This window comes from Gopherus evgoodei, chromosome 12 (assembly GCF_007399415.2).
Source record: "Gopherus evgoodei ecotype Sinaloan lineage chromosome 12, rGopEvg1_v1.p, whole genome shotgun sequence".
NCBI lineage: Eukaryota > Metazoa > Chordata > Testudines > Testudinidae > Gopherus > Gopherus evgoodei.
The window spans coordinates 19,582,822-19,595,828 of record NC_044333.1 but is presented as its reverse complement, the minus strand read 5'-3'; the positions used below and the strand labels follow the sequence as shown (position 1 = coordinate 19,595,828).

At 39.7% G+C, this 13,007-nt stretch overlaps 1 protein-coding gene across 2 annotated transcripts in view; it reads left to right on the top strand.

Moving 5' to 3' along the window:
• The window catches only part of GPT2 (glutamic--pyruvic transaminase 2), a 47,108-nt gene that overhangs the window by 29,370 nt on the left and 4,731 nt on the right, over nt 1-13,007 (top strand). For both annotated transcript variants that reach the window (XM_030581695.1, XM_030581696.1), the window contains 6 exons: nt 6,670-6,803; nt 8,331-8,574; nt 9,271-9,350; nt 9,976-10,112; nt 10,952-11,126; nt 12,826-12,981. In XM_030581695.1, the coding sequence (XP_030437555.1) occupies nt 6,670-6,803; nt 8,331-8,574; nt 9,271-9,350; nt 9,976-10,112; nt 10,952-11,126; nt 12,826-12,981 (926 nt within the window). The remainder of the gene's footprint in view (nt 1-6,669; nt 6,804-8,330; nt 8,575-9,270; nt 9,351-9,975; nt 10,113-10,951; nt 11,127-12,825; nt 12,982-13,007) is intronic.

Here is a 13,007-nt window from a genome sequence, read left to right as displayed (position 1 = left end):
TTATAGTCATTCTTGTGACAGCTGAAATCTACCATGTTTACAAGACAAAGTGCCCTAAAAGAACATGTTGAGGCTCAAAAACAGTTATCTTGAGCCTCGTGTCCCTCCCAAAGGCCCATGTGCATATATACAATATAGAAATAAATAAAAACAACTTGGGCTGTCGATTAATCACAGTTAACTCCCACGATTATCTAAAAAAAATTAATCGCACTGTTAAACGATAGAATACCAATTGAAATTTATTAAATAACTTTTGGATGTTTTTCTACATTTTTCAAATATATTGATTTCTATTACAACACAGAATACAAAGTGTATAGTGCTCACTTAATATTTTTTATTACAAATATTTGCACTGTAAAAATGATAAAAGAAATAGTATCTTTCAATTCACCTCATACAAGTACTATAGAGCAATCTGTCATGAAAGTGTAACTTACAAATGTAGAAAATTTTTGTTTACATAACTTCACTCAAAAACAAAACAATGTAAAACTTTAGCCCCTACAAGTCCACTAAGTCCTACTTCAGCCAATCGCTGAGACAAACAAGTTTCTTTACATTTACAGGAGATACTGCTGCCTGCTTATTTACAATGTCACCTGAAAGTGAGAATAGTTGTTTGCATGGCACTTTTGTAGCCAGCGTTGCAAAGTATTTACATGCCAAATATGCTAAAGGTTCGTATGCCCCTTCATGGTTTGGCCAACATTCCAGAGGACATGCTTCCATGCTGATGATGCTCGTTAAAAAAAAAAAAGAAGTGTTAATTAAATTTGTGACTGAACTCCTTGGGGGAGAATTGTATGGAAGGTGGTAAGGTGATAGGGAATAGCCAGCATGGATTTGTAAAGAACAAATCGTGTCAAACTAATCTGATAGCATTCTTTGATAGGATAACGAGCCTTGTGGATAAGGGAGAAGTGGTGGATGTGATTTACCTAGACTTTAGTAAGGCATTTGATACGGTCTCGCATGATATTCTTATAGATAAACTAGGAAAGTACAATTTAGATGGGGCTACTATAAGGTGGGTGCATAACTGGCTGGATAACCGTACTCAGAGAGTAGTTATTAATGGCTCCCAATCCTGCTGGAAAGGTATAACAAGTGGGGTTCCGCAGGGGTCTGTTTTGGGACCGGCTCTGTTCAATATCTTCATCAACTATTTAGATGTTGGCATAGAAAGTACGCTTATTAAGTTTGCGGACGATACCAAACTGGGAGGGATTGCAACTGCTTTGGAGGACAGGGTCAAAATTCAAAATGATCTGGACAAATTGGAGAAATGGTCTGAGGTAAACAGGATGAAGTTCAATAAAGATAAATGCAAAGTGCTCCACTTAGGAAGGAACAATCAGTTTCACGCATACAGAATGGGAAGAGACTGTCTAGGAAGGAGTATGGCAGAAAGAAATCTAGGGGTCATAGTGGACCACAAGCTTAATATGAGTCAACAGTGTGATACTGTTGCAAAAAAAGCAAACGTGATTCTGGGATGCATTAACAGGTGTGTTGTAAACAAGACACGAGAAGTCATTCTTCCGCTTTACTCTGCGCTGGTTAGGCCTCAACTGGAGTATTGTGTCCTGTTCTGGGCACCGCATTTCAAGAAAGATGTGGAGAAATTGGAGAGGGTCCAGAGAAGAGCAACAAGAATGATTAAAGGTCTTGAGAACATGACCTATGAAGGAAGGCTGAAGGAATTGGGTTTGTTAGTTTGGAAAAGAGAAGACTGAGAGGGGACCTGATAGCAGTTTTCAGGTATCTAAAAGGGTGTCATCAGGAGGAGGGAGAAAACTTGTTCACCTTAGCCTCCAATGATAGAACAAGAAGCAATGGGCTTAAACTGCAGCAAGGGAGATTTAGGTTGGACATTAGGAAAAAGTTCCTAACTGTCAGGGTAGTTAAACTCTGGAATAGATTGCCTAGGGAAGTTGTGGAATCTCCATCTCTGGAGATATATAAGAGTAGGTTAGATAAATGTCTATCAGAGATGGTCTAGACAGTATTTGGTCCTGCCATGAAGGCAGGGGACTGGACTTGATGACCTCTCGAGGTCCCTTGTCCTAGAGTCTGAGTCTATGAGTATGTCTCCTGTTCTGTTTTACCTGCATTCTGCCATACATTTCATGTTATAGCAGTCTCAGATGATGACCCAGCATGTTGTTCATTTTAAGAACACTTTCACAGTAGATTTGACAAAATGCAAAGGTACTAATGTGGGATTTTAAAAAATAGCTACAGCACTTGACCCAAGGCTTAAGAATCTGAAGTGCCATCCAAAATCTCAGAGAGATGACATGTGGAGCATGGTTTCAGAAATCTGAAAAGAGCAAGACTCCAGTGCGGAAACTACAGAACCCGAATCACCAAAAAAGAAAATCAACCTTCTGCTGGTGGCATCTGACTCAGGTGATAAAAATGAACATGCATTGGTCTTCTCTGGTGTGGATTGTTGTCAAGAAGAACCCATCATCGGCATGGACGCATGTCCTCTGGAATGGTGGTTGAAGCATGAAGGGACATATCAATGTTTAGCACATCTGGCACGTAAATATCTTGCAATGCCAGCTACCACCGTGCCATGCGAATGCCTATTCTTACTTTCAGGTGATACTGTAAACAAGAAGCAGAAAGCATTATCTCTTGCAAATTGTAACCGAACTTGTTTCTCTGAGCGACTAGCTGAAGTAGAACTGAGTGGATTGGTAGGCTCTAAAGTTTTACATTGTATTATTTTTGAATGCAGGTTTTTTTTTGTACATAATTCTACATTTGTACAGTTCAACTTTCATGGTAAAGAGATTGCACTACAGTACTGGTATTAGGTGAATTGAAAAATCCTATTTCTTATTTTTTTACAGTGCAAATATTTGTAATAAAAAATGAAGTGAGCCCTGTACACTTTGTATTCTGTGTTTGTAATTTATATCAATATATTTGAAAATGTAGAAAACACCCAAAATATTTAAATAAATGGTATTCTATTATTGTTTAAGAGTGCAATTAATTGCACAATTAATCACAATTAATTTTTTAATCGCTTGACAGCCCTAAAACCAACCTTTACCTACTCAGTGGGCCAGTTCATTTTTGGCCATCCAGCAGCTCAGCCCGCTGCTTGTATCTGGGAAGTCATTTTTGAGTTACTATTCTAAATATAGTGCTCTAGCCAGAGGGTGTTGCACAGAATCTGAAGAATCTGACAGACCTGAAAAGAGACTAAGGGTGTCATTTCAAAGTACATATTAGAGTAACTGATGTGTCTCTTAATATTTGTGATTGCAGTGCCTCATTGCTATTGTAGTAGGTGCTATAAAATAGAATATAATTAGTGGTTTGGTTAGCAGTCAGGCACATTCAAAGAATGTCAAACTGTTCATCCAGTGTCAATTCAGCTTTCATTTTTGTCTTCTTGTTTACCTGTAGTTCATACTTTCATCTTTTTTTGTGTTGGTTTTTATGTGGTCTTCTGAACTCCTCTCCTAGTTCAATTTAACAGATTTTTTTGCTTACTGTTTTTATGTTTTATGGAATTTGTTATAATCCCATTTACTAAACCAGGGACTCCCACCCTGGTCTGTTGAGCAGTTCCTGGTGGTTCATGGAGAAGAGTGTGGACACATGGTGCCGGCTCTCTTCTCTTCCAGCTGCTACATTGCATTAAAAAATAAAAATACTTGAGTTCTTTCCTATTAGGGGTCTCTTGTGATCTCTGTTAAATAGTGAGCCATGCTATGAAAAATAATATGATTCTGTCCGTGGATTAAACTAAACTTTTTGTACAACATGCCTATGCCTAAACTACAAGCTGGGGAAATGTTTTGTTCTGTGGCTCATAGGTGTTTAGTAATGGAGGTCAGTGGAAGTCACAGAATCTGTGATTTCTAGAGACCTCCGTGACTTCAGTCTGCGGTGGTCAGGAGCTGCAGGGTACCCCACTGCCCGTGGGAGCAGGGAGGCGGTGGCAGGGGCAGCCCACAGATTCCCAGCTGCCACGAGTGGCGGGGGAACCCAGCAGCTCCCGGCCATCATGGGCTGCAGGGAAAGTCCCAAGTTCTGGGCCACTGTGGGCACCCAGAGCTGCCGACAGCAGGGGTACCCCGCAGCTCCCGGCTGCTGCAGGCGGTGGGGTTACCCCACAGCTCCTGGCCACTGCAGGCAGCAGGAGGGACCCTGGGAGCTGCAAGCAGCAGAGGTATCCCATGGCTTCCAGCTGCTGTAGGTGGTGGGGCCCCCGCAGCTCCCAGTTGTGGGCAGTAAGGACTTTGGGGCTCCGACACCCAACCCATAGTGAGAGCCCCCAGAGCTCCCAGACTCTGCGTAGCTGCCCTGCTGCAGGCGGCGTGGAGACCTGCAGATCTCCATTATGTCACAGATATTTTTAGTAAAAGTCACGGACAGGTCACAGTTTCCATGAAGTTTTCTTTATTACCTATGACCTGCCCATGACTTTTACCAAAAATATCCATGACAAAATCTTGGCCAAAATCACATCAGTGGTAGTACCAGGATTAGAATTTGTCTCCTGATATCAGTCCCATGTTAGGTCTATTAGCCTGTGCAACCTGAATGTGAAATTCTTTTAGTTTCACAGAGTATGGATGATCTTTGAAAAATTTATAGACTCTGTGTAGGAATCTTTTCCCAGAATAAGCGTATTTTCAAAGTACTTGCAGTTGGTCAGTGTAAGCAGGGTTCTGATTGCTTTCTTGCTTTCAGCAATCTTAATCTTCAGACAAAATGATCATTTAGAACATTAACATTTTAAAATTACATAAATGACTAAGCTTGCAAAACTTACACAAATGTCAATGGATAAACAGACATTCTGTATGTTCGTGACTGGAAGGTGATTCTATAGTATCATGTGCATTGAAGAGCAACTGCCCATCTGATTAACTATAACAATAAATATTTAAAAACCTGCAGCACAGATAGACAAAGTCTGATATTCATTTGTAGGTTTTCAGAATAGTGCGTCAGTCACCAATCTCACTTAGCTGATTAGCCCACGTAAATGCTTGTCTAAAATGAGGTTTTTAAATTTTTCTGACTGGGAGCTGCCCCTGCCATAGTGCTGAGGGTTCAATGTTTTCCTTTTTTGCTGCTTCTTCCTGTTATTTTTTGTAAACATGGCCCTTTCACACATACCTTTATGGTCTGAGGAACTGTGCTCAAATTACAGCTATAATAAAACTGGCTGCTTGAACAGGTTTGGCAGTCCAACATGGAAGTGGCCAAACTGTATTTCAAAATCAGTTCAAAATCAGCTTTATCTGGGCCAACCATTCTAACTAACACTTTCCACTGTTGCCACCATTGAGGGGAAACTTTAGGGCAGCTGGTATTTTAACAGTTGTTGATTTACCGTGCTCAGAGCAGGTGTAAATGACATGGTAGTTAAAAATGTTGTTTGCAGTGTTGTGGGTAAAACCAGATAATCATTATACTCTTGAATGAACTCTCACAGAAAAATTATAAAAAAACAAACCCCAAACCACCATATTACTCCTGGGGGAAGCTTTTCACAAAATGATCATTCCATATGTGACCTTTCAGTCCTCATCCTCAAAGGAAACCTGCACCACGCCTTCAGGTGAACCGAGTCCAATTACCCCACTCCATCCAGCAATCAGCTTAAAGCCAAGAAGGTCTTGCAGCTTCATGTCATTGTGCTAAATTAGCTGTGCACTTACCACTTCAGCCTCCATCAGCCCTGGGCCTTATACCTTGAATTCATCTTTCAGTCTGTTGCAGGTTTATTTTTTGCACATACTTAGCCGTGGTGTATTTAGGACCCAATAAACTGCCTTTATTTAAGAGAGTTACAGCAGTGATTACAAACTTCATCAGAAGCTTGTGTACCATAACCTTACACTGTACTTTTGGTTAACCTAGCTGCTTCCCCTGCAGATAACTGAAAAGCAATTTAGATGGGAAGGCAGAATGGTTCTGTGGTGTCTCATGGTAATCTGAAATTAAAAGTCTTTGAAGTTTCAGCATGTTTTTAAAAATATATATATATTTTATTATTCCATTCACACAGGTTCCCTCTATTCCTTCCTCTTGTTGTTTGAACAGCAGGCCATTTTAAAAATTAAGTTGGTTGACCTTTAGGTGACTTTCAATAAAATGGCTGGGCGATTGTCAGAGGGAAGAATTGGGTTTCTGTCCATATGGCAAGGCAAACGTTAGATAATTTCTATTGGCAATCCAATATCTTCATATTTATTTTGTCTTTCAGAGATACTTATTTCAGGTTTACAGCCATGACTGTGTTCCTCTTGCAGCACTGTGAATGTATCACCTCATTTTCTACTATAGAAAACTGCTGTACTGGGGAAATAATAAAGCTCTTGTACAGCCAAACTACCTCATATACTACTAACTTTGGGGAGGGATAGCTCAGTGGTTTGAGCACTGGTCTGCTAAACTCCAGGTTCTGAGTTCAATCCTTGAGGGTGCCATTTGGGGCAAAAATCTGTTTGGGGATTGGTCCTGCTTTGAGCAGGGGATTGGACTGGATGACCTCATGAGGTCCATTCCAACCCTGATATTCTCTGATTCTTAACTTTGGAATGTTACGGCCCAAAGATGGGCATTTAAGGTTTGGAGATTGTGTATATTTGAGTATCTGCTCATATTCTCCATTTCTCACAGGGTCTTACAGTGCCAGTCAAGGTGTAAATTGCATCCGTGAAGATGTTGCAGCGTACATTGAAAGACGAGATGGAGGAGTTCCTGCAGATCCAGATAATATATACCTTACCACAGGGGCTAGTGATGGAATTGCTGTAGGTGTTAAAAGTTTGTGTGTACATGTTTATGCACAGAATATATACAAACTGTGCGGTACATTAGACATATCCCTTAAGAAATATAGACTGTAGAGCGTGATTCTCATCTTCTTTGCACAATTGTATGTCTGATCTCTCACATACACCATGCATTTGATTCTGATGTGATTTACATTTAAGTCAATAATGTTATGTGTGAGCAAAAGACTGGAGTTCTGAAACAGGCCCATGGATACTTAAATCTTTATATGGCCGTCTAAAGCATTTTACGTGACTAAATATTGATTTAGGAGACTAGCATTAGCCATCTTGGCTAGAAGATTTTGCTGCACATGACTAAGGGCTTGGCTGTACTTGAAATGTGTTGCTGTAGTGCTTCAGTGAAAACACTACTTCTGCTGAAGGGAGGGGTTTCCCGTCAGTGTACATAACTCACCTCCATGAGAGACAGTAGCTAGTAGCTGTATACACTGGGTGCTAGGTTAGCTTAGCTGTGCCACTCAGGGGTATGGATTTTTCACACTCCTGAGCAATGTAGTTAAGCCAGCTTAATTTTCCATTGTAGACTAGGCCTAAAATGTGTAGACGCTAAAGCTTAGAAGAGAATGTTATTCACTGGAGAAACCAGAGCCCACAAACTGAGAATTCTTGGAGAGCTTTAAGGAAACCATGTGTTGCGTAGATTCAGTGGAACCCACACTAAGGGCCACCTTCAATAGCCAGCCTTCCTACATTAAGCAATTCACTTTAAAGTATTCCCAAAGTTTCCAAGGCAGTTTTTGTTCTTTAGATGAAGACCATCTCTACTAGGTAACTAGTATATGTTGATCCTTTGCATGGTTGCTGAAGATAGATTTCTGTGGATTTGCTTTGCTGTAGTGCATATTTTTATTTTTTTAGCTAGTTTGCAAAACTTTTTTTAAATGACATTTTGTGGCACAGTTTGGTATTACAGTACTCTGATTTACAGCAGCTTCATTAATTCATCCAGCGTAATCCGTTTCCCAGACTGTGCAATTTGGCAGTGTGACAGGAGTGTGAGCATTACATGTTTTTCCATAAAACGTTATCAGCTATAAATGCATATAACCATATTTGATTATACCGGTACTACCCTTGTTGCTTGTTTGAATTTTCCAGTGATAAGCCTTCAACTTCAGCTGGCAGTTACAGCAAGAGGGCAGCTGTTGGTTGTTTTTAAAGGACTCTATGTGATGTGTTCGGCCATTGTTATATGCTGCCTAATTTTTGTTATAAAACACCTTGCATTCTCTATCTAACAGTTGGTGTGAAATGTTATTTGACTTAAAAGATAAATGTCCTTCAGTATTCAGAACTAGCAGTGTCACTGTCATGAAGGCTGGTGACTTTGTGCCTCTGTAACTGAAATTTATCTAAGGCTTTGAGTCCCATAGAGCGGGAGAAAGTCACACAGCAAGTTGTTCCAGAATATACTGCGAATTGTGCTGTCATTTGTCATCTGGTTTGTTTTTTTTTCTTCTTTAAATTCCTACATTTTTCCAGACTGTTCTAAAGATCCTGGTCTCAGGAGGAGGGAAATCCCGAACTGGAGTGATGATCCCAATCCCACAATACCCCCTGTATTCAGCAGCCATATCTGAACTAGATGCCATCCAGGTGAACTATTACCTTGATGAACAGAATTGCTGGGCACTAGATGTGAATGAACTGCGTCGTTCCTTGAATGAAGCCAAAGCGTACTGTAATCCAAAGGTTCTGTGCATCATCAACCCAGGAAATCCCACTGGTTTGTAATGGTTTTCATTTAAGTGTTTCAAAATTTATTTTGTTCACCCCTTTTTTTTCTTTTTGCTATACATGCTTAGAACTGCTTGTGACTTATCATTGCACATGTATAGCTGGACTCTAATGATAAAATCAGAGATTCCTACCATATAACCAATTTGTCACCCTGAAACTTAGTTAAGCATGTTTTAATTTACTGAGATAATTTACCAGCTAAGCAATCAAGCCTGGGTGCAAAAACATATAAACCCAGGTTTAAGTATTTTGTGTGTGCATGCTGAAGAGTTTTGGGCTTACCCATGTAAGAGCATGTGTAAACTGCAATGAAGAACATATCCAAAGAAGATTAGTCTTATCCTCAGCTGACTTGTCGACAGGGGTCTAAAAATGAATGTCTCACAAATTCGCTGTTTCCTATAATTTAGACAATATATCTCAAGCAGTTGTGATTGGAGACTCCCCACCCACCATCCCAAACATATTGTATAGAGTATATATAGCGTATAAGTGATTGTAATGAGTTTTATGTCCCAGCTTCCATATCTTAAAAAAATGAAATAAATAAATAAATAAGAGCTAAGAGGGACAACTTATTGAAGAGGTAGCAGGCTTCCTGGTTCTAGACTAAAAGACTGTATATATGTTCTCTACTAATTAACCTGAATTGCAACTTTTCTTCTCTCACTTTAAATTATAGGTCAGGTTCAAAGTAGAAAGTGCATTGAAGATGTTATACATTTTGCTTGGGAGGAGCAACTCTTTCTTTTGGCTGATGAGGTAGTAGAGCATTAAGACTACATACCTTTCTGTGGTGAACACACCTGCAGTGCAGGAGAAGCACTAGGTGCTCGGTTCTCTTCCTTTGTGCTCAACAAGGGTGATTGTTGATTTCTAACATTGAGCATGCTAAAAGTTGTGAACAAAAAAGCCAGCTTCTCAGTCCTGAAGAGTTAATTTGAAAAATGAGTGTGCTGGACTTGATTTAGGTGAAAAGGGTAGTGGCTCCAGTAAGGATGTAATTCTAGAAAGAAACTGGAACAACATCTTAGTTTTGACCGGCAAAAAATGGGGTGACATTAGCCATTGGTTTAGATAATTAAAGAGAAGGAAACTGGAGCTGGGATGGGGTAGGGATTGGGAATTGAGTACACAGATGAAAAACATAAAAGTTTAGAAATAATATACAAAATCAAAGTTCAATACTCTTCTTGCAAGGGCTACTCAATTAAGTATAGCATAAGCTGTACATTTGTTATGCTTGAAGAAACTGTAACTTCTCTCTTATTAATGCTTTCAAGCATTAGTACATCCCAAACTTTCTTCAGCAACTTACATTCTGTGTAATATGCCATCATTTATTCACATTTGGGCAGAGTGCATAATGTTTCCTCTGATTGTGTAGGTTTATCAAGATAACATTTACTCAGAAGAATGTCAGTTTCATTCCTTCAAAAAGGTTCTGTATGAGATGGGACCAGAATACTACAGCAATGTGGAGCTAGCATCCTTCCATTCCACCTCCAAGGGATACATGGGCGAGTATGTCCATCTTCATTTCTTTATTGTATAACCTCTTGCAGAGTATTTAGTAGAATAGCTTCCTCTTACCTCTTGTCAAGCAGGATGATTTTTTCACATAGTGAGCTGAGTGTCATCTTGTATCTTCTGTTACTGTTACCTAACAACTAGTAAACAAGGAAAATGCTTGAGTTTATATATGGAACATTGTATAACTTATGGGCTAGCTCAGTGGTTTTGCAAACTTTTTATTTAATGGAGTAGTTTTTAAAAAAAAGAGCACCTATCACAGACCTGCCTCCCATCCCAACACCCCAGTCCTACATTACTAGGGTCCTAAAATAGTTGTGAGTGCAGCCTTCCGGGGATGGCACAATGGACCTCTGGACTATTGACTAATTCAAGAGTCCCTGGATCAGCCTGATTTTATAGAGGGGTGGATGTGTGTGTGTTTCTTTTCTGGGGGATCAGGGGAGGGAAATGCCAACTTCCTGATCAAATGGATTCTGCTTCTGCTGTACACTTCTACTCTGAGGAATAAACATCCATGTTAATAGCTAGACTAAGCTCATATTGAAGCTGTATATGTTAATGTCTAAATGTCACACCCAATACTTTCTTTGATGGTAATTAGCTACCATTATACCTTACCCAATACGAAAGAAGATGCCTAAAAATGTAGATTACATGTATCTGTGCTAAAAGCAAGATGCTCATGATTAATATAAAGTTCAGCTGGATGCTTTCTCTTTTTCCTCTCTTGTTTTCAGAGGAAAAAGAGGGGTTGTTTTCAGTAATTAAAATTCCAGATTATATTCATTTTTTCTCTGTCTCTCTCTTCCCCGCCCCCACATTCTCAGGTGCGGTTACCGAGGGGGTTATATGGAGGTCATTAACTTGCATCCAGACATAAAAGGACAGCTTGTTAAACTTCTCTCTGTTCGCCTCTGTCCTCCAGTCTCTGGACAGGCAGCTATGGATATCGTAGTGAATCCTCCAGTACCTGGGGAAGAATCTTATGCACAGTTCATTAAGGTCAGCTCTAATATTCTTTGTTTATTTCTTAACCTTATCCCATATATCACCAGGGTGTGATGAAAATATACATAAAGATCCCATCTCAGCCTTCCTTATGGTAGAGCCCTGTAATAACACTGGCCAACAGGACTACAGAGTAATTTCAAATTCTCTTTGTACTAGTAGCTTCAGCATCTGGGTGGAGTCATAACACTTCCATCACACGTTTGTGGCTTTTCATTGAGTTCATTTGCTTTTAAATATAATTTCTTTCCCTCGTGGCTTCCATGGTAAATGAGGGCAGCTACTCAACAAAGCTGGCTCCTATGAAAAACTGCACAGGAAAAATGAAGCTACTAAATGAGGGTGACTTTGTAAGTGAAACGATATTGTACTCTTATATATTGAATGCTTACTTGAACAAAGAATAGTAGCTTCTCATTTGTACAGATGCTCTACCAAATTCAGCACTAGTGTATAAATGGAGTTAAAAATGGATAAATGTGGCCCATTATTTTAAAAAGAAGAGTTTTCACATTCCATAGAAGATCAGTCCTATTGTAGGCGATGTAGTAGAGATCTGTCAAACAGAAAAAACTTAGCTGCTTTTAGTTGTGTGTTTTGGTATGTGTGTGTCTTTCTTTTTAAAGACAGCCCTTTTTATCTCGTAACTAGAGCCTGTGAGATATTGTTAATTAGACATCACTGATTTGCCTTAGTATCACCAGCTCAGATTGATGGTGACCGAAAGTCATCATGATCTGAAGAATGCTATTCAGTGACCTTTTGAAAGGAATTTCTCAGTACTCTTCCAAATGGACAAGTGTTCCCTCACAAAAGCACCAATTTGTAACCTTGTAGATAGTCTCGTCAGAAATGCTACAAACTGAATTAGTATGGAGACTGAACTACTCTCTCATCCCTGGAAATCGGTCCTGCCAGGTCAATCTTGAGGCATATTGAAAATACAATTTGAGAAGGCTGACCTGCTGTACCTATTCTGTGGATAAATAGAGAACTCCAGGAATGTTGTTCCAGAACCATTGTTCCAGAACCTTTCACAAATGCTAAATTCAGAAACGTACTTCGTTAAAAAGGATACCATCTCCCCTCTACACACAGCCTGTGGACTAGGGCTCCCACTTGAATTCTGGTTCTTTCAAGGGTAGTGTCTGCAGAGGTGACTTGGCATCTGCTTTGCTACGCATGCAGAACTCCCTCTTGGCCACAGAACCCCAGAAGCTCCGTTCCAGGAGTTTGGGACAGTTTGATTGTATAGCACATATCTGCCGAAAAGGCACTGAAATTACAATGATTGTATTCAGTAGGGAAAAAAATTGCAAGTCACAAAACTTGCCCAGACCAGAACAATGTTAAACCTTTGGGTTTGGATCCAGGGTTGCACCAGAATTATAGGAAATGTATACTTTTTGTCATCTTCCAGCAGCAGGTATTTAAGATGGAAGACATTAGACTTGACTAGTGTGTGACCGCTGAATTATGATTGACGTCACTTTTGGTCCATTGCAATTTGTCTTGGGTGTTTGTTATTGCTAATCTTTTATATATTTTACTTACCTCTTACCTAGTAAGGAGTGAGTTTAAGGAAACATTTTGTTTTACCAACTGCAAAACTATTGAACCAACCTACAATTCATCATCTAAGGAGCAATTCAACTCTTTTCTATTCTCCCTCCCCTCCTTTTCTTTTAAACAGGAAAAGGAGTCTGTTTTGAACAATCTTGCCCAAAAAGCCAAGCTAACAGAAGATATGTTTAATAAAGTGCCAGGAATTCAGTGCAATCCACTTCAAGGAGCTATGTATGCCTTCCCAAGGATATTTATCCCTTCCAAAGCCATTGAGACAGCAAAGGTCAGTCAGCCATTGTCCGTCTAACC